Here is a 20,504-nt window from a genome sequence, read left to right as displayed (position 1 = left end):
ATGGGGAGCTGCAGTTCTGGTGATGGTACCAGCAGCTGTTTGTCTGTGCTCCCCATCACCTGCCTCCCAAGCAGCAGCCGCACAGCCCCACATCGCTGCTGTGTGTCCCTCTGCTTACGGCAGTGTGCAGCCCCTTCTCAGTGGGTCTCTTGGAGCTGGGGCAGTGCAGTGTGAGGCTGAGCTGCCTCAGCCCTGAAGAGCTTGCTCCCTGATTTGATTTCATCCGGGTGATGTGCTCAGGAGCTAGCGCAGGTGCATAGTTTGAAACTGAATAATGTAGATTTTCCTTGTTGTTTTTCTAATTTTAATTAGCTGGCTTCAGCCTAAGCTTTGGAGATGTGGCTTGCTGGTTTTGAAGTGTCTGTTTCTTGTGTGTGAGGCTGATGGTCTGGGCCAGGGCAGCTATCCAGCATGCTGTAATTCCAGGTGGCTTGTGAAGGACAAAGCAATGCGTTTCTGGGACTGGAAGACAGAGACGACTCAGCCTCTTCACTGCACTTGGATGCCAAGCTGCTCCCAGTGACAGGAATCCAACCTTCCTCTCCTGGCTGGGTGACTTCCACAGTTTTCCAAGCCTGCTCCTGACCTGGAGCACGTCACTGCTGCCCGTGGGCAAGCGTGGGTTGGCCGGGCATGGGTGGGTGGGTTGTTGCAGGAGGCACCAGAGCAAGGATGTGCGTTGCAGGGTTGTGGCGCGGAGCTGCCGAAGGGATGCTGGGCACAAATGTCTGTGCTGGAGGACGGGATCCTCCCTCCAGTGCTCTGCGGTAGAGGTGTTTTTGGGGACCTCTGTGCTGGCTGTGCCTGGGCCCTATCTCCCCAGTTCATACAAGCTTTCTGACAGCTTATGAGGCTGCTCCCGTGGCATCGTGTGGATTTGCTTCCGTTGGAGAGGACGGATGCCCCAGGGACTAGCCTGAATACAGCTCTGCTCTCGTGGCCGGCGGAGAGCCGCTGCCAGAGAGGTGTGTGGGGGACAGGAGGGTGTAACCCTGACCGTGGCAGCTCAGCCTCGGCATCGCTGGGCCGGTTCTCGAACCGTTTATGGCTCTAGTTGGTGCAGTCTAGGGAGAGGAAACTCTGGCCTGTTTGTTTGTATTCTGCCTACATGGTTAGAGGGGACACAGTTCCTTTCACCTGGGGTTATATTTTGGGAAGCTGCTGTTTTATCAGGAGAATAAGGTCTTGACATTGAGAGTTCCAAAAGTGATTTTGGTTGCTTTGCTTTGGTTTTGTTTTGGAAATATTCCCCCTCTTTTGCCTGAGTAGAGAAGCTTAATTTCTACCAACAGAAGTGGAAAAGGTGCTCAATTCTACTTCTTGCTCATCTTCTCTTTGCATCTCTTCCTGCCCTCTGCAAACCCTCCTCCCGCCCCCCAAATCTGTTGATGTGCCAGAGCCCCTACCCATGGTCTTTCTGCTTCCTTAATTTCTATTTCATGACACTTACTGAATTTATGAAATTCTGCAAATCTTCCACAAAGTACATCTGTGTGGGAACACCTGAACCACAAGGAACAACAGGAAGGTTGGTGTGAAAGGAACAAAGTCCTGACCAGAGGCAATGGGAGAATTGAGGACCCTGGAGAAGGTGCTCCGACACATCAGCAGATTTGGGGCATGGGAGGAGGGTTTGCAGAGGGCAGGACGGGATGCAAAGAGAGAAAGAGGGAGAGCAAAAAGTAATTGAGCAAAAACCAGCAAAGCAATGGAGAGGAAATGGAACAACATGTAGCTTGGGGCTGCAGAATTTTTTAGGTGTTTTATTTCAGGTGTCTTATAGCTGTCCTTGAGCAGGTGCCAAGGCTGCGCTCGAAATTTTAGATCGCGATGGGCACTAAATCACGCTTGTGCTGCGTGCTTCAGCGGTGGGGAATTCAGGTGGCACCCGCTGGACACCGCTCCTGCATCTCTGCCCGCGAGTGGAAGGTGCAGCGGCGCTGGCAGCAAGGTGCCTCCCAGCATACGTCTTTAAAACACTGCTAAACAAAATTGAAGCCTCTTCCGAAGGCAGCTCGTAAACCTTTCCGGCATATTTGTGAGTCATAGCTCACAGTGTAATTTACTGTAGTAACTTTCTGAGCGATTAATCCACCCATGTCCTGCCAGGTCTCCCATGGTTCCTTTGACAGTTCATCACAGGGCACAGAAATTTGTCTGTTTTAATGCTCCTCACTAATTTTTAGGTTATGTTGTCTTCTGGTAAAACCGAACGCTGATATGAGCAGAGCGGAGCGAGTCAGAGAGCGAGTTGGGCGATGTCTAGAGAAGCCGGAGGGGCATGTCTGCCATCCCGGCCCCAAGCTAACCGCTCTGCCTAACCAGCTTCTCTGTCACTTCAGGCCACGCCAGCAAGCTCTGAGCTCCACCAGCAATTTTCTGACGGGGGTTAGAGGAGGAAAAGGCAAAGCTCAGCTAAGTGTGGGCAGCGGGAAAAGGAAAAACAGATGGTTCTCGGGACATGCAAGAGCCTTCTTTTTTTTCTCAAGGGCACAGCCTTCGAGCCTCCCAGACAGGTAATTCTTGTTTATACGCCCACAGAAGGTGACGGTCCTGCTTGTGGGCCTGTTGGTGTGTCTTCCCAGACATGGTGTGTTTGTTTTGTAGGTGGATGTCAGGAGCTGCATTGCTTTTTTTTTTTTTTTTTTTTTTGGTTTTTGTTAAAACCAGGACAAGTGCGAACGTGGGGAAGGCAGCGTTGTAGGCAGTGATTCTGCTTTGGCTGGGGCTGTAAGAGCTAAGGGGCTCCTACACTTCAGATGTCCAAGTTTGTCCTGTCTGTGCTTGGCCCCGGGGTATATTCTGTCCTGCAGCCCCCCAGAGCCTCCTGCGTGGATGAAGAAAAAGCAGCATCACGGGGTAGCATCCTCTCTTAACACCTGGGTTTACAGCAGAAGTAGAACATCCCCACGAGGATGAGTAGACGCTGTCCCAGTAATGCCCTCCTTATGTCGCAAGAACCTGTCTGAAGACACCCCTTGCCCCAGAGGCCGAGGTCTGAAATGGCCAGGCTGGAGGTGGAGTCCAGGAATTTGGGGCTGGCAGAGGTCCCTGATTCCTGGTGTTTCACAAGATCAGTCAGAACAGAAAAGGAGCAGCACCACACTATTGCCTGATGCTGGGGAGAAATGAACCCGATTCCAAAAACTGGTGCACCTTTCTAGGCACAAGGAGAAGTGGTGGCCATCAGACACCACCATTCCCTTTCCTCCTCCATCTGTTATTTGGCCTGCTCAGCTTTTGTGCGAGAGCGCCTGCTTTTCTTGGCTCCCCTGGACCGCGTGCTTACAATTTCAGTTTTTCTTCCTGGCTTTCCAGAAAGCTGCTATGCAAACATCTTGTTTTACCCTCTGGTGGCCAAAGATGTTGGGCTTTGATATTCCCTTCTACTCTGCAGCCCACTGGAGGAGAGCATGGCATCCAGCTCTGGGCTGCTCTGTTCACTTACAGCTCGGGAGAGGGGGTCTCTAGGGGCAGGTTGTTGCTATTTAAGCTCCCAAATCCTTTCTTTGCCTGCCGTGCACCTTGCTGGGGCCACTTCTCCAGCTTCCCTAGTACTGGAGCATGTCAGTCTTCACTACAGCAGATCAAATAATTTCTGTTGCAGCTGTTAGGGCTGAGAGTCCCCTGCCCGCACCCCCAACTGCATGCATGTGGTATTTTATTTAATGATTTATTTTTTTTCCTTAGACTCTGAATTTTTTTTTTCTTTTTGAGGGAGTTGGAGCTTTTTTGTTCCAGTTGAGAACTGTTCAAAATAGGCTCCCAGGTGGGATTGGTTCTTCTAACATAAATGTGTGTCAGTGTTACCAGGGATATTCTGTGGCAGGGCTTTCTAAGCCATTGCTGAAGGTCTTAGTTAATTAGATGATTAGTCTTCTGGTCAAGTATCTATCTGCAAATAAAAAATAGCAGTTGAATGTAGCTGCTAAAATACTGTTGCTGGAATCAGTCTGTGGCACAGAGCAGGAGGGCTTCTCATTTAATTAAAATCAGGAACATACTGTACTGTACTCTCCAAGGGTCAAGGAACAAAAGGGATGTACACATAATAAGTAGCAAACTGTCCTTTCAAACCCCTTGAGCTCAGCCCAGGGGAGCTGTGTTTAAAGGGGCATTCTCAAGATAACATTTGTGATTTCTCTTCTTTCCTTTTTTTAATTTTCTTTTTTATTTCTTCATAACTGCTGCGTGGATTATTGAAGCTGAAAGTATCCTGTGACTTTTAATTTTCTTCTTACCTGTTCTTCCTCTCGGATTTGAAGTTGTCATCAGGATTGCTTGGATGCCAAAAATCTCTGTGTGCGTGCCTGGCGGCTGGGTTGAGCTTGCTGGGGTCCCATCGCAGGAGCCAGCTGGCGAGCAGCCCCAGTAAAAGGCTGCAGGCAGGTTGGACCAGGGGCCGAGCTACCATCCCAAAACGGTGCGGGACTGGGGGTTACTGGGAACCCTTTTGGGGGGGGAAAGCACTGAGCTGTGTGGTCCGGCACCCAGTGCTTCAAAGGAGGAGTATCTGTATGGTTTCTTCTGAGTTGCCGGGGTTTGCTGCTTGCTTGAAAGTTGCCACCAGCCTACCGAGCTCTCCTGTGTTTTTCTGCAGGACGTCGCGCTGTTGGAGTACCAGCATCATTCCAGGGATTTCGCTTCCCACCTCCCGCCGGGGTCTATCATGCAGCCGCAGCGGCGGAGGCCGTCCCTGCTCTCCGAGTTCCAGCCAGGCAATGAAAGGTACCGGTTCCCTGCCTCCTCCCGAGCCGTGGGCATCCCGACTGCCTTAGCAAGTATTCTGCGCAGCGCTGTGCTGCAGAGGAGGGCTCTGAGACCTGGGCAATGCCATGTTGTGTGTTGCTACCGACTGCGCTCAGTCTCTGTGCCAGTCTTAGCTTCGTTGTGCTAATGCGAGTGGTACCTTTGCCTTCTGGTTTCTTCCCTTGGACTGTCATGCATTTTAAAGACATCTTAAAAATACCAAACAACAAAAAAACCCATCCCCCTCGCTTCTGTGAAGCTACACGTCGCTGTGACTGGTTGCACTGGCTTTGTTCAACGTAGAAAATAAAGCCGTGTGGTTGGGTTTGGTCTGCGGCTCCCGAGGCTGAAGGGAGGAGTGAGAAGAGCTCATTTCCACTGTGCATCTCCGCTTCCTCTTCTGCTGCTCTTCCTCCCCGGTTTCATTGTTTTTGTTTCTCTTTCTGCATTCCCCTCACAACTTTCTCCAAGCTGCTTTTTTCCTGTCTGCTCCTCTCGCGGCTCTCCCCGCGTCACCAATTGCTTTCGTAGCCTCCCATGGGAGGCTGGCAGTGTTTTTGGGTGCGACTCGGGCAAGTGCCGTGTGGCTGGAAATGCTGTAGATGCTTTAACCACAGGACCTGATCTGTTCTGAAGGCCATCACTCTCACTCTCTGTTTCATCACAAAACGCTGCGCTCGCACAGTTTCTCTTCTGCATTTGATGCTTAGTGGTTTTGGAAAAAACTGGCCTGGAAGTGAAATAAGAGCCTTGCTGCAGTAGATTTATGCAAACTATTTTTTTATGCTTATTCCTTAGTCGGGCTAAGAATAAAAACAGTGCAGTCAGAGAGATGAATCTGTTTCTCTAAAATAATAATTATTAGGGGAGAGGAGAAAGACCTCAGGGTGCTGGATGCATAAGGGCATAGATGCAGACAGGACCCTCTTTTTCTGGTGGGATGGATTTGGCTTGGTGCTCGGCAGGAACAAAACCATGAGAATTTGGAGGCAAAAAGCAGCCTCCAAAGTCAGTTTTGCATCTGCCCTCCTGGATGTGGTGTTCTGGGTTGTGCCTGTGGCACCTGCACGTACAGAGGGTAATGTCACTTCTGATGACTAGTCATTTATAGCTGCATGTTGCATTGCCTTGGCTTGCTTTGATTTCTCAGTGCTTTTATTTCTTAGCAGAAAGTAACACGGTTAAGTTGGAAGTGGGTCAGATTCAGCTAAATTTGGGGGAGGTGGGTAAAGAAGACCTGGCAACATGCTCATGCCTGGTTTTGTTTTTCACACTACTTACGGTTTGCAAAATGGAGAACCAGTTCTCCTCTCCAGTTCAATGAAGGTTTCAAGGTCTGAGTATGCTATTTTAAAAAATGTATCTTGGTTCTTCCACGTAACTAAAAAAACCAGCTGCAAGCCTTGGTGTCTACTTTACCACACGCCTAATCTGGTGTGGTCATCCAAGCATCTCGCTTTGGCTTACAAATGTTTCAAACTCTCCAAACTTGTTTTTGTGTTGACAATGACATGAATGTGGGTAAGTATCAATCGAGGTTGCTGGGTCTAGATACGCATCCAAATGGTTATCATGGTTACTTCAGCACTTTCATCCTGAATGGTGAAGTTTCAGCATGCTATAAAAAGAAACTTTTTCTGGAACAGACCCAACTTACTTTTCACTCCTTTTCCCTGTAACATCCGAAAAATTGAACTTTTGCAAAAATTATACTGGGTAATAAAGCTAAAAATTCCACTTAAGTTCAGCTCAGTTGGCATCTTGTGCCAGAATGCTGGGATATAGACTCATTAAAAAAATTTTTTTGGGCATCTGGGGATGCAGGATGGGGGGGGTCTGCAGAAATTTTCAACCCAGTGTAATTAATTATTGAAGCCATTCAAACTGGGTGGAGTTGGGGAGATGTTAGTCCATTTTGCAAAGCCAACTACTGTTTCTCTGCATCTTTAAGCACGACACTTAAAAATCTACCCTATGGGGGCTTTGCTTTTTCGTCTTTGTGGTGTGAGGATCTCCTCTAAAACAGCACCTGATATGTTGTAAATGGAGCCCCTTGGGTGTTTGGGTTCCTCGGGTGCTCAAGGGCCAAGACCCGGGAGCTTCTGGAGCAGGTTGGGTCGGTCATGGATGTCAACCCCCAAAAAATAGCTCTGGCTCTGCCTGGTGTGGAGCAAAGCCTGGGCAAGGGAGGGCGGTGAAAGCAGCCGTCTCTGCAACTGAGTCCCTTTGGCAGGTTGACGCTGGGCGCATCTGTAAGCACTTTGGCTTTGTTCCTGGGCTGGGATTGATGGTTTTGAGCAGAGGCAGCTGGCTCTCAGCGTGAGGGACTGGGGAGGAGGGAGTGACCAAAGGCAAACAAGTAATGTCTGCAACATGGACATAGGAGGTAAATAGAGAGAGAAACAGGGGTGTGCTGTGTCTGAAAGGAAGACCCTCACCTTGGTTCCCTGCTGGATACCCCACATGGCATGCAGTGGTGGTGGGCGTGAGACAATCCTCCCCTTGAAGCAAGTGTCGGCGGAGGGGAACCCTTCCAATCCCCCATTGCTTTGGGTGTTCAGAGGAAGCAGCCTGTCTGCTGTTGGTTGTGGTGGCTGATGCTTTTCCAGGACCACTCCCCTCCTTAAAGAAGTCAATTTGCGAGTCTGGTGCAAGTGGAATGTGTGCAAGTGGAATGTGGCGGACTGACAGCACTGGAGATCGAGCCCTGTGCGTGTTCCCAGATTGACATCCCTGCCATTGCCATGCCTCGTGCTGATCCAGAGCAGTGCCTGCAGCCGGAGAGTGTGGTTCGGCCCTCGGGCTGTTCAGTCCTGGTTCCTCTGGGCCCACCTGCCCGGCGGGCGGCCACTGTTGCCCTCCTCTCCTGGAAACCGCAGGGATTCGCTTTACTCTGTGCCCGTTTTGGGGATTGTCCCCCAGTTTGGCTTTACCTTCACCTTGGGCAGATCTCTAAAGCCTGTGCAGGCTGTCTTTGCACATGGTATTTGAGGCTTGACCCCATGGATGCTTTAAATCCTGCAGAAATCATTTGGGCTTGCTTAGATGGTCTTCCTACAGCTTTGCAGGTTTTCTGTCTCTCCTGGCTGCAGTTTTGCTGTAGCCACCAGGGTGGTGGTTAGTTGTGGCCCGGTGAAAAGGGAACAAGCGGTGAAGCATTTCACCATGGGCACAGTGTTTTAAGCTCGTTGAATGTCAGGCTCAGGCAGCTGGACGTCCTCCAGCTGAGCTTGGTGGGTCAGGCAGGATGGGGAGAACCAGTTCCTGAAGTGTCACCATCGTGGGCTCTCCTCCTCGGGGGTGACGTGCCTCCTGCTTCCCACCCTGGGCAGCCCAGTCCTGCAGGAGATGCTGGGGAGTCGCAGACTGCCCTTCTCCGAGTACATCAGTCTTGAGAGTAGTCATCACCCCTTGGTGAGTGGGTAGAGACTTGAACTCCCTGTGCAGCAATTCTGGCTTGGAAGACGGAAGGAAAACTTGAACCACTTTGAATCTGTTGCTATAGGGAAAGTTGGCTCTGTCTGTCTTTGCAGGGATGTGCTGCTTTCCTTGATGGTTTTTTTGGTAGCAGGCTTTTTCTTGGAAGGATCCACAGACTTCCCCTTAGCTTGTTCGGTTGGCTGTGCCAACTGGACTGCAGGAGCGAAGAGAAGTATTTCAGGATCTGCTGTTGGTACAAGTCGTACCATGAATACTTGCAGAGGAATGTCCTGGCAAGGTGACAAGGATTAGGGTTTTTTTCTCTTCTCTATAGATTTTGGTCTGCAAAAGAAATGAGAAAAACTGGGTTGAGTGTTAAATGGCAGGTGCCAGTGAGGTGAGGGGTCTGAAAAATCAAGGAACTGGATTTTTCTGACTACTTATAAACATGACGATTTTGGAGCAAGATTCCGTATTAACACAGGAATGTTGGGGTGGATAATGGCTTCTCTGGCAGAAAATGTGGCTGTAAATAAGCGGTATGCATGTTAACACAGTATATTCCGCCTTTATCCAGAATAAGATGAGTCACTATTTTCATAGGAGATTATTTTCCCAGTTCGTGGGACCATGCTCCTTTTTCAGAGCCTTTCTGCTTAGCAGTCATGAGGAGTTTGAAGAGTTTGCCCGGTGTTGATCTGAAGTATGACATTTAGGATACGTTAAGCAGCTGCTGTGTTTCTGCAGCCATCCGATACAGCCATGTGCAATATAGCATGAGAGCAGGCCTAATTACTGTGCTTATTGAATGTGATTAATCCTGTTGGCTGAGGAGCCCGGGGAGCGGTGGGAAGCCGGGGCGGTGTGCGTGGCTGCTGGAAATCACGTGCAGCTCTCGGTCTTCATCTGTGCTGGGCCAAATGGCACCAACTGCTCCCGAGTTAACAGCGTGACCGATCTGATTTTATTTATGGTCTTTAATTAAGTTTCCATTTTTAAAGGTGACCCTTTTCTCAGGAGTGAGCGGTGGTGCGGCTGAAATCCCTGCAACCATACATCTTTGTCTTTTCGCTCTTGAAGTGATGTTCTGGAAGCCACATTTTTTTCCTCCCCATAAATGAACGTGGGAAAATAACGGCTGGAGAGGGCAGATGCTGGCATGTAGGCACTTGGTGACAAGCCTTGTCTCGCAAGTACCCTCTGCTCTGGTGTGGGCTGTGGGCATGTCCACGGGTGGGCACGGAGGGTGACCGAGGCTCCACAGAGATGTGGAGACCCTAGGCTTCGTGGAGTGGGCCAGTGTGCCCTGGCAGGAAGGTGTGAGGGGAAACCTGGGCTTTGCCTTGGCTGGGACGGAGGGGTAAAAGTTCATGAAGCAACTTTCCTGTGCATAATCTTGAACCAGATTTATTTTGGGGGAGGAAAGGTGATCTTGCAATGTGTGCAGCAGCCCTGGTGAAATGTGGGATGTCCCTGAAGGCCATTAGTTCAGGGAGTGCTCCAGCTACCCAGGACTGCCAAGAAGGCTTTTCCTCCAGGTTTTGGATGCCTGGAGAAAGCATGTGGGGGAGCTTGTGGAGAGACACAAATATTCCGTCTCCTCCTCTTGAGTGAGGCACTGCCGTTGGGTGGCACAGTGTTAAAGCTTCTGCTGGTCCCGTCCATGAATAATTCAGGCTCTGTGTATGGGGATCTTCAATATGCAAGTTGTAAATAAAGCATCTGCTCTCATCTAAATTGCAGTTGGTTTGGAAGAAGTTGGCTGAGGGGGTTGCGCGGAGCGGCTGAGGCACAGCTACCTGCCCTGGTGTGGGAATGCACAGCCGGAACGCCACGAGGGTGCATGTGGGACTGCCTGGTCACAGGCGCTGGGTCAGACCTCGTGAGGACCTGGGAGTCCTTGAGCTGGACTACGTGGTGAGCTAAGCATACTGCTCGAGGCTGTCCCACGCCTTTTGGCTTGTGAAGACTCAAGAAGAAATCCTGCTGCTGGCAGACGCTGCTGAGGGCGTGAGAGCTCCACCTTCCCCATCCAGACAGGCTGCTCTTCCCATGGCCTCTGTTGTTAAGTCGTGATGGTTTTTCTCCCTCTCTGCCCGTACGACAGAGGGAATGTATCAGTTGGCCCTGTACGTGTTTTTATAGCTGCCTGGTGGCAGGTTTGCTCCTACAAACCCTCCAGTTTCTCTCTTTAACAGGCCTCAATTTGCCCAGTCTCGCACTCTGGCTATCATTAGCTGTAAAGGGGTTGCTGAAACCTCTGACAAATCTTAGCGTTGGCTATAAATAATTCACTTCGACACTAGTGGTTTTCTATATTACTTGCTCTCAAAAGCATTTTATTGTCTGTCTGTACCTGTGGGGGCTGGAGACTTTTTTTAAAACTTATTTTTGGAGGCAATTTCCCACCAAACCATCTCAGCCAGAGGAAATAAACAGCTGCAGCAAGGCGATCGTTTGTCTTGGTTCTGGTTCCAAGACAGCGAGAGCCAGTTTTCCAGCCTGGTTATGTTGTTTGGCCCCGTGATGTGGGGAACAATATTTGCAGATGGGAGCAAAACTTAAAATGTGCCCTTGCTGGGAAGTTGGTGGGAGCCGGCTCAGAGTTGCTGCTGGTGTTTTGAGCCCTTGGTGCAAGAGGCACATCTTCGTGAAGTCAAGCTGGTTCACTGGATGTTGCAGAATAGCAGTCATTCCTCCTGCTGCCACCTTCTGCTGCTCAGCTGATGGAGAAACAGGAAGGTTTGAAGAGCAGGGGAGGGTTGCCTTGCTCTGAAGAGCCGGGCAGTGTGCTCCTGAGGTGGGTTAGCGGGCTGGGAGAGTCCTCTTTGACCTCCCAAAAAGTTTGTACTTGCCCATTTCCCTGTGATTTGGCTTCAGCAAAGTAAAGAAAATAAAGGTAAGACCCATTTAGATCTCATCAGGGCTGCTCTTACAAACCCCAAGGGCAGCTCAGGATGTCTCATTTGATCCTCTCTCCCAGGAGAGAGATGCTCTCAGCTTCCTCTATACCCAGCTAGCAGCCAACAACTTTTTTTTCAGCACATCTTGTGCTCAGCTGGTTCTGGTGTAGGTATAATGCAGCAGAAGATGTTTTCCCAGGTCCCAATGACCTGCATGTACTGGAGTGAGTCGCAGGTGCCCTGCACTTGGTGTAGGATTTTAGCTGCTCATACCTGCTGTGAGTCTGCTGAGGAAATGGCCCCCATGAATGAATAACGTGGCCCTGCAGCTGGTAGGGTGCGATTGGTTTGTCAGATTAGTAGTAAACCAACGGCCTAATCTTGGGTTGTCTTGGTCTTCTGGGCTCAGACTTGCCCAAAGCAAAGCTGTGTGCGGTCGGCTGGATGACGGGGCAAACCCTGGGCACCCAGCCTCGGTGCGTCAGCAGATCCCATGCCACTCCGCTTCTTTTGAGTAGTTTAGTGTTTGTGGCGAAGGACTCCAGGTGAAGACTAACGTGCTCCACTTCATAATTACGGCTGGCATTTAGTTTATTTCATTTAATCATGCATAACTCGCATACAATTAAAAACACTCTTTCCCTTCAGCAAAGTAGGAATCTCTGGAATAAACCAGCCAGGTGGGAACTATTTGGAAAATGCAGCAAAACCCCAGACTCGGTGTAACGGGAGGGTGTTTCAGGCAGGGCTGGTTTTATGCTGACAGCAATGTCATCACTGTATAGAAGTCTGTTGTAAAGAGCTGGCTGCAGGTGTGGATGTAAAGAGTGAAAGGTGCGAAGGCTTCAAGCAAGAGCATTTGTATTTGCAGCCGGGACAGGCTGAGCGGGTTGTGTCGGGCAAAGCGATCTTGGGAGCGGCTGGAAATTCCAGTGGATAAAGTTAATAGCAGTTCCAATGGATGTGGAAATGGAAATAAAATAGCACCCTATAACATTGCAGCTGCTTTCCCCGGCATGGCCCCTGCCTCGCTGTAAGTAACTGCCTTTGTAAAGCTGAGTGTTGCTCTTATCTTAAAAATACATGTTTTTTCTGAGCGTAGGAGTCATGTCAGGTTGGGTTGCGTTCTTACAACTGCAGAGGTCTCAGAGCTGTCCTGTGTCAGTTAGCAGCTTCTTGGTAATACAGCCTTAGAAAAAAAGGCCGGGGGGGGGGGAGAAGTGAAAATAAATACATCTGATTTTTAATTGCCTTGGTACAGCAGAGCCTTGGGTGTTGGAATATTTTAACACCTGCCCAGCTCAACAGTTGCTTATTGTTACTGGGTTTTACAGCAGAGCCTGAAATGTCGGCGTGCAGCTGCGGGCAGGCAGGGTTTGCACGAGGGGTTGGGACAAGCCAGCAGGAAACCTGAGAGGTGCCAGGAGATATTTCTGGGCTTGCTGAGAAAAGTTGAGGATCATTCAGTGTGAAAGTGTTTGCAGGTGAAGCGAGCTGTGCTCCAATGCCAAATTTAAGAGCTGTTCTGCGCTGAAAAGTTTGCTGCGTGAGCTGCGCGTTTGCTCTCTCATAGGCTGGCGATTGGAGTGCCAAGGCAGTGCCAGAGCCTCCCCGCTCTCCCGTCCCCTTTGTGCTGGGGAGGAGGAAGAGGATGAGCCAGATTCTGTTTCTGTGTGTCAGCAGCAAAGCTGCTGCCTGAATCCCAGCGCTGGCCACCTGTGCCAAACCCACAGCAGCAGAGTTTGGCCTGCACATGCTTTGTGCCTGCTGTTGATGTTTAAGTAAAAAAAAAAAAAACCCAAACCCAACTTTATCTTGCTTCCCTGGAGCAGGGTTGAGTTTGCCACACTGCTGCAGGGGAGGGCAGAGGGCTTTGCTCGAGGTGGTGCCCCCGAGAAGGTGGCTTTCGCTGGGTTCCTCCTCTCTCTGGATGCAGTCCAGAGCTGTTACAGCCACTGGAAAGGCTCCCGCTGGCTTCAGAGGGCTCTGGGTCCTTCCCTTTTTGTCATCCTCTCTGAGATATTTAATTAGCTAGGTAAAAATTAACATCAGCAGTTGCAGTTTGTGGGTGGGGGCCAAATGATGCACAAGACCCCCTGTCTTTTACGCTTGCTCTTGGCAAAACGCATCCCCTCCCTTCCTCCCTTCGAGTAGCTTCAAAGGCTGTGTAGTTTGTCGATGTTTGGTAACTGGGGAGGTTACTTCACCACGCAGCTCAGGAGAACTTGAACAATCTTGTTTAAGGGGAAAAGAAAAAAAAGCCATGTTTTCTTCCAAGCTTGGAATCTCCTGTGCTTCATTTTATTTTTATTTTTTTAAGAGACACTTCTGCCTGAAGTGTTAGAAACACACCCTTGGAGCTGCTGCAGCAAAGCTGATCCTTGGGCATAGTAAAAGGTTTAATGTGTTTTTGTAGGATCCCTTTACAATTCCCACAAGAGAATCCTGCTAGGAAAAATAGAGCTACAAAAAAAGTTTCACATTTGTTTAAAAAAAGCAAAACCAAACCTAATTTCCAGGTATTACCAACTGCATCATATTTAACAGGTGAAAGATATTTGAGCCCGGTGTGACTCGTCGGTGCAGTTGCTATCACTGGATAATGTGCCTTTACAGCTTGCCAGGTCTGTGTCAGAGACGTGCAGCTACATGTGGCCGGTTTCTTTCCTCCCCCATCCTGGAAAAATAAATCCCTACTGTCTAGCCACGGAGGAGTATGCATTTTTTCCCCAGCATATAATCTTTGGTATTCCTATAGAGGATGCTAAATATAAACAGTGGTGCAGGTACCTTTGACTAAATAAGCCAAACGTGGCAGAAGGGAGCTCCGCCTGGTCTTAGGGGCCACAAGGGGATTTATGGGCCAGGTTTGAGGATTTTCCGAGCTTTGGCTTTTTCTGGCCAGCCCAACCCACGTGGCATAGCAGGGAAGGCTCAAACCTGCAGCCTCGTTTAGTTTGCCCTGGTGTAGGGACAGCCACGCACCGCGTGTGGTGGGACAGGAGATGGCAGCAAGGCTGTCCAGGTGACGTGGCAGCGGTACTGAGGAGGGGGATGGCAGGGTGGCCTCTTGGGCTTTTAGGGTGGCGGTGATGCTGCACCCCACGTCCTGCTCCCCGGTGATGCCTGGTTCTGCCTGCGTGCAGCGAGCGCTCCAGGAGATGCACCGTGCCCAGCTGTGGAGCTGTGCCTCCCGGGTCTGCAAAGACCTGAGATGTTTGAGTCTAGGGCCGCCTGGCCTCCCTTCATGCATCCTTCTGGGAAACGGGCAGAAGTTGAGCCCTCTGTCCTCCTCGTAGTCGTAGAGCAGGGAAGAGCAGAGGTGGTTTGTTTTCTAAAGGCTCCTTTCTCTTTGTCCCCAGATCTCAGGAGTTGCACCTGAGGACCGAGGCGCATTCCTATCTCTCTGACCTGACCAAGCCGTCGGACTTGGAGTTCATTGAAACCAAGAGACCGCGCCTGGATCTGCTGCAGGACCCCCTGATGCGGCACTCGCCTCTCCTGAACCAGAGCCAGCAGGGAGGGACAGAGGATCTCTCAAAGGTAAGGGGGCAGTGGCCCGCGATGCTAGCTGGGTGTGGGATCCCCTTGGCTTGTGTAGAGCTACCCTCGAGGCTCTGAGCCGCTACTGAAATCAGTGTAGATGGTGGTTCCTGATGCATCAAGCAGTGCTTGGTAGTGTTGGATGGTATTCACTGAGATGGGGTGACCACTTTGGGGAAACAGAAGCGTATCAGCTTTCCCCATAACTGTTACAGTCATGGGCTTGCATTTACTGGGCTGTTAGATGCACCAGAACAATTTGGAAGCTCCTGTAGGCTGAATTAGGGATGGTAATGTCTGGCTTTTCTGGATACTGTGCCCTGATTTGATTTTTACTTGACCTTTCTCATTTATCACATGTCTTTATTTAATATTGGTGTTTGAAGGGTTTGAATAGGTTGCTGGTGGTTCTTTAATATAATCTTCCCCAGGAAAGCCTGCCTTGTCTTAGTCTCATTTAACAAAGCAGATTGTTTACTTGCAATTGTCCCCTGTGCACATGTAATAAATGTTGCAAAGAGAAATCCCTTGCTTGTGTGCCTATTTGGAATTACTTTCATGCTCTGTTGGGGTAAATTGTATTTGATTTTACCTCGGGCTTGGACATATTCCTGGTTGGCAGGGAAGTCTTGCTGGGGGCAGCTGGCTTGTGCTGCCGATGCAAGCTCCAGTGCTGTGAGCACTGAGGGTTAATGCAGCTGCAGGCTGGGCTTGGGAGATGTCTGAGCCCTCAGTGAAATGAAATGGAAGTCGGCGTCCTCACCTGGGACCACAGGATGGTTTGCTGTATCCCTGTGAGAGCTGACTGAAATAACACGTGGGCAAGAAAGGTCTTGCTTGGGAGTGCCAGGATATTCAGACATCTCTGACCTGTACAGTACCGATGGGCTTTACATGAGATCCCTCTGACCTGTCTCGAGTGAGAAGGACATTTAACTTTTGGGGTAGTTCAGATGCCAAGGGAGGCCTGGCTGGATCTGGAGGAGAGGGCTGCAGGGACTGCCAGTTAGGAATGGTGAGCTGATGCTGGAAGGGATGGAGCAGCTCTTTAAAGAGCTGTGTTTGAACTTGGAGACCACGAGAAATGCACCAGACACATCAGTTTGCTCTCCTTTAGCTCTTGATAGTGTGTTGCCTTGGAAAAGGTGCCTCTGAGATGGTGTGGCTCTTCTGTGTCCCATCTTTGCTGCTCCCTCCGAGATGTATCTTAACGAGGCGATGCTGTGACTAGCCAGGATTCTGCTCTCTGTGCCGCTGAGATGTATTGTGGTGGCTCTGAACCATAGAGTATACCCGTGGGATGCTGGCTTGGGTGGCTGATGGGAAAAATAAACTGTTGCCCATGAAACAAAAAATCCCCCTCCAAAGATGTGAGGAAACCAGGACGGCTTTTCTGTCTGCACATTATTTCCATCAGCAATTCTGTTCTGCTTCTCACCAAAACCCCATGTGTTGTCTCAGCTATTTGTTTCTAATAGGCAAAGCTGCTGTTGAGGCATTAGTTGGTGAGTTCAGGAGCTGCATTTGTTTCTTGGTCTGTGACACGTTTCCAAGAATTACATGCATTTTATGGGGCTTAAAACATTTGTTAATGAAAGAGAGAGAGAGAGGGAAAGCCGTGAGATACAATTCAACAAGACAAGATTATGCTTTTAGTGGAGCCATTTGTAACTTCAGGGTCTGGAAGGAAGAAAAAAATGTGGTGTTCCTGACTGGTGAGAGCTTAAGTGGAGCTGGGATTAGTTGCTCAAAACTAGCAGTGGCTGTTTCCGGAATGGGTTTGATGGAGCTCGCTGCCAGACTGGGATGATGACCTCAGTGCTGTTCAAGTGGTTAGGAGCAGAAGGCAAGTCTGGGGTGTAGGACCACCACTCTGAAGGTATATCTGCCTTTGCAGATTGGGAAATTGGACTAATAGCAGTCTTTTGCCTTTATTCTTGAGCAGTCATCCTCACACTAGGCTATAAACTGCTTGTGGGCATTAAGGCCATGGTAAAGCTGCTGCAGCTGATGTGTGCATCGCCCTGAGCCCTGGCGTGTTAGAGGAGCTGTTCTGGGTGTGCTGGTCCAGAGGAAATGCAAAGAGCTGAGACTGGTCTTTAGCCACAAGCTCTGGACACTTGCATATCTGGGCTATTTACACATGTAAAACTACTTCTTGCATCCATGCTAAGCCAGCAACAGCTGAATTCAGCACTGGGCTCTGATGGTGTAAATCACCATCTAGAACAGCTGATAAAGACCTTCCTGAGAGGCTCTGTGCTGAGCTCCATCGCTGCTGTCAGCTCCTCTGCCTGGCTGATGTGACCTCCTAAAACAACACGTCACGATGCAGCCCGTCCTGGCGGCTAATTCCCACTCTGCTCCATCCCTGCGGACACTAGCCCACGCTTCACTTCTAGCAGCGCCGCATTTTTCCTGCTTGCTCGTCATGTCCTCTGTTCTCAGGGGTGATTCTGCAAGCTTCTTCCCTTCCTGCAAGCACTCTGCAAGGTGGGTGCAGAGCCAGAGGTCTCTGTGTATCTGCGAGCTGCGTGTGGACCAGAGCGGTGGCACACGCGTGGCGGCAGAACGTGTGTCCCAGTGACTGGAGGAGAAATTTGCTGTTCCATCTGTGCTGCTGACTCAGTGCCTAACGAAGTCATTTCATACTTTATCTAGGGCAGCTTTGCAAGCTGGGTGAGCTCTTTAGGTGAGATTCACCACGTGAGCCTGGTATTACTAAACATGCTGGTGGTTGTTTAGACAGAGTATCCTAGGAGTTGTTCACTTACCCCTTACCCCATTCCATGTTGTTGCAGTCACTGTGTGGGGAGGAGCTCAATTTACTCATCCAAGTAACAGTGCTAGGACTGCTTTTTGTGGTGATTTTGCAGATTGAGCTTATTTTTGCACAGTAAAGAGTTTCACAAAACCCTCAATAAAAAGGGTAGGGGTTTGCTTATACACTCTGGGTGCCAGCCTGACTATCCCAAGGGCCGTAACTGTAATGCAGCAGCAATGGATGTTGCTTTCAGGCAGCGGGTACCTGTTGGTCTCTGGTTTCAGAGCAGTGTCGGAGCTGAGGTGCAGAATCAGGTCTCTGGTGGTGTGAGTTTAGCGCGTCCCTGAAAACTACGGGTTATATCGTGTTTACCAATCTTCAGCCCAGGGGAGAGAAGTTAACACCATTCCTGCACATTTCCAAGGCCTCTGTTTTGGGCTGTAATCTGTGCTCTGAACACAGATGAAGTAATTGATGGGGCAAATGCTGGTGACAGGTTCTAGACTTTTTCCCATTACCACCACCAGAAGAGAAGTGGATCTCTTAGGTCTTTTATTCCTCATCTACTTCTCCCAAATGTAGGGTGAGCTGGGCCCCTTTACCCTGTTCAGGATCACTGCAGCCTTGCTCCAGGTGAGGCTTGGTTTGAAAGGAGAAGGTAATGTCTTCTGTTAGATCAGCGCGTTATAGCTGGAGAAGAGAGACATGCTTTTGGGTAGCGTGCCTTTCAAAAGCAGCAGCTTTACAGCTAAATCTCAGTTGGTCTAGTAAAAGATATTACCTTTCCTTATGAACCTCGCATTACTCGTATCCTCGAATGCTGGTGTTTCTTTTCAAGCGGGGGAAGAGAAGGTTGTTTTCTTGCCTGCTTTCCCCAACTTAAGCATCTTTTTCCCTGCAAGAGGGGTTGCTGTGACGTTGCTGCAGTGCATGTAGTCCTGTGCTCCTACTGCTGGACGGAGCCAGGAGGGCTCAGGCGAGCTCGGTCTGCTGGGGGAGAAATGAAATCTCCTCGTGCCCTCTGTGTCAGCGTGGGCTGACGCTGCCTCTGAGAAGGTACTCCCTTGAGCTGGCTGAGAATAACCAGGCAAAACTAAAGCAGGACTGTTTTTTCAATCACTGCAAGCCTGGATGTGAGATGTGCTGGAAGAGCTGCCGTGATGCAGACTTGCCGGGTGTGCTCTTGGCAGAGGTGCAGGAGCTGGTTCCCAGGACCCTCGGTGGCTTCTGCTTTCTTTCCGATAGAGAAAGTCACAGACCTCCATCATGTAACAGCAGATAAGAGTAAAGCAGACGGCTCCAGAGCAGGCCAGTAATGTATCTGCACGATCCCGTCTCTGTGCATACGTGCGCAGCTGGTGCTGCGTGCGATCCTGCCCCGTAGGGACGGTGAGCGTGGCACGTCTGGTCGAGCAGCGCCTGCTCTCCCCTCTCCAGAGCTGGAGGTTAGTCCTGCCTTTCCCATCTCTTCTTATTCCCATTATGCTTCCACTTGTTCTTCTTCCCATTTCTGAGACTGCTTTTCCACCACGTACGTGGTTTGCTGCTCCTTCCTATAGGATGTGAGTCAGTTGTGATCTGCATTTAGTCCCCTTGCAAGGGCTGGCTGGCTGCACTTACGCGTAGCCTATTGCTCCAGCAGGAATGCGCTTACGGGGAGCCATGTAGTCCCACGGGTACGGGGCTGGGTGGAGGCTTAGGAAACCTGAACCTCGCTGCCATCTGCCCTGGCAGGCCGCTGGTCACCGGGTAAGTCTCTTCACCTTTCTGTATCTCAGATTTCCCTGTCTGTACAAGGGACAATGCCACTTCCCTCTTTTGTAAAATAATTAACAACTATTGATGGAAAAAAGGCTATTAAGAAGCCATGTGTTGTTAGGACTTGGACTCTGCTTTACATTGTTGAAGGATTTTAATTTCTTCCCTTTCTGCATGAGTGTTTATGTTGTGCTACGGACTAAAAAGGGAAGAGGAGAGTCCTGGAAGAGACAGCACCAAGGCCAGGAAATATGTATGGCAAAGCAGAAATTAGAGCAAAGGGTATTTTGCTTTGATGCACGTTAATGTAGCTTTAAAAGCAATTAATTGAAAAAGGAGGAATTAACACATTTAAAATGCCCTTGTAATGACGCATTGAAGCCAGCAGCATACATGCCAAATTTCACACTGGCTACCCGTTCCAGAGCCCAATTTACAATAAACTCCTGGAAAACAGGCTGTGGGACGGAGAGGCTCTTGGCTAGCCTGCTAACCCCTGCCCTGGCCGCAGGCTGGCAGAGCACCGAGGACAACTGAAAGGCCTTTCGGGAGCCCTGCTTCCTTCTCGCCGTGCTGGCTGGTGCCTTGGCAGTGCCGTTCCCTGGTGCTGCTCCAGCCCTTGCCGAATGTGCCGGGGGAGAGGAGCGGGAGGCTGGGGACTCCCGCAGCAGGGTTTGCCCCAGCACGGGGAGGGATGCTTGGAGGGGCAGCGCTGCAGCTCCCAGTACGGATATCTGGGCTGGCTGGTAAATCACCAGTGGCGTTTCTGCTCTGTGGCTTTGTTATGGGAACATTGATCTGTTGCTGGGATTAACCTCTCAGAGTTTCCAGTGGGTTGGTCTCGCAGTTATTAATGAAACTGGCTGGAACTTGTGTTGACCTTGGCAGGGGCCCCACTTGGCTTGGAGGTAACTGGCAAAAGCATAATCTCTAATTGAGTAATCCAGTGCTGGGGGAAGGGAGCGGAGGGGGTGGAAACGCAGCAGTGCTTTGAACTGGGAGAGCTGCGCTGCTCCAACGGGATGCGTAGGAGTGGAGGGCTCAAAGGTGCTGAGCACAGCGGCCACTGAGGGCATGAGCAAGGAAGAGCGAGGCAGCGTCTCGGTTCCCGCACCCCGGGCTCCCTCTTGTAGAAACCAGCCCTGAATTCCAGCGCCTCCCCCTGATTTATTGCCACGGAACAATAGCACAGAGGGGCTGGAGAACTAAATGAAGCTGTGAGCGTCGGCCATCACCGGGCGCGTGTCCTCCCGTAGCCTCTGAAGGTGCGGCATGGATCACATTGGGCTCTCCCTTCTCTGCTGGAGGTTGTTTTTCACTTGGGAAAAAGAGCTCTGGGCTCATTATTTGGGCTTGTGATGAACGTC

The 20,504-nt window shown here is 50.3% G+C and overlaps 1 protein-coding gene across 12 annotated transcripts in view; it reads left to right on the top strand.

Annotated features, from left to right (window-relative positions):
* Positions 1-20,504, top strand: part of NCOR2 (nuclear receptor corepressor 2) — a 257,644-nt gene that overhangs the window by 87,644 nt on the left and 149,496 nt on the right. For 10 of the 12 annotated variants that reach the window (XM_072880181.1, XM_072880177.1, XM_072880178.1 and 7 more), the window contains exons 3-4: positions 4,601-4,728; positions 14,435-14,615. In XM_072880181.1, coding sequence (XP_072736282.1) covers positions 4,601-4,728; positions 14,435-14,615 — 309 coding nt within the window. Of the gene's footprint in view, positions 1-4,600; positions 4,729-14,434; positions 14,616-18,969; positions 19,129-20,504 lie in introns of those variants that run through there. The other 2 variants (XM_072880183.1, XM_072880185.1) reach the window with 2 other exon arrangements.

This window comes from Ciconia boyciana, chromosome 15 (assembly GCF_034638445.1).
Source record: "Ciconia boyciana chromosome 15, ASM3463844v1, whole genome shotgun sequence".
Taxonomy (NCBI): domain Eukaryota; kingdom Metazoa; phylum Chordata; class Aves; order Ciconiiformes; family Ciconiidae; genus Ciconia; species Ciconia boyciana.
This window is presented reverse-complemented; position numbering and strand designations above follow the sequence as displayed.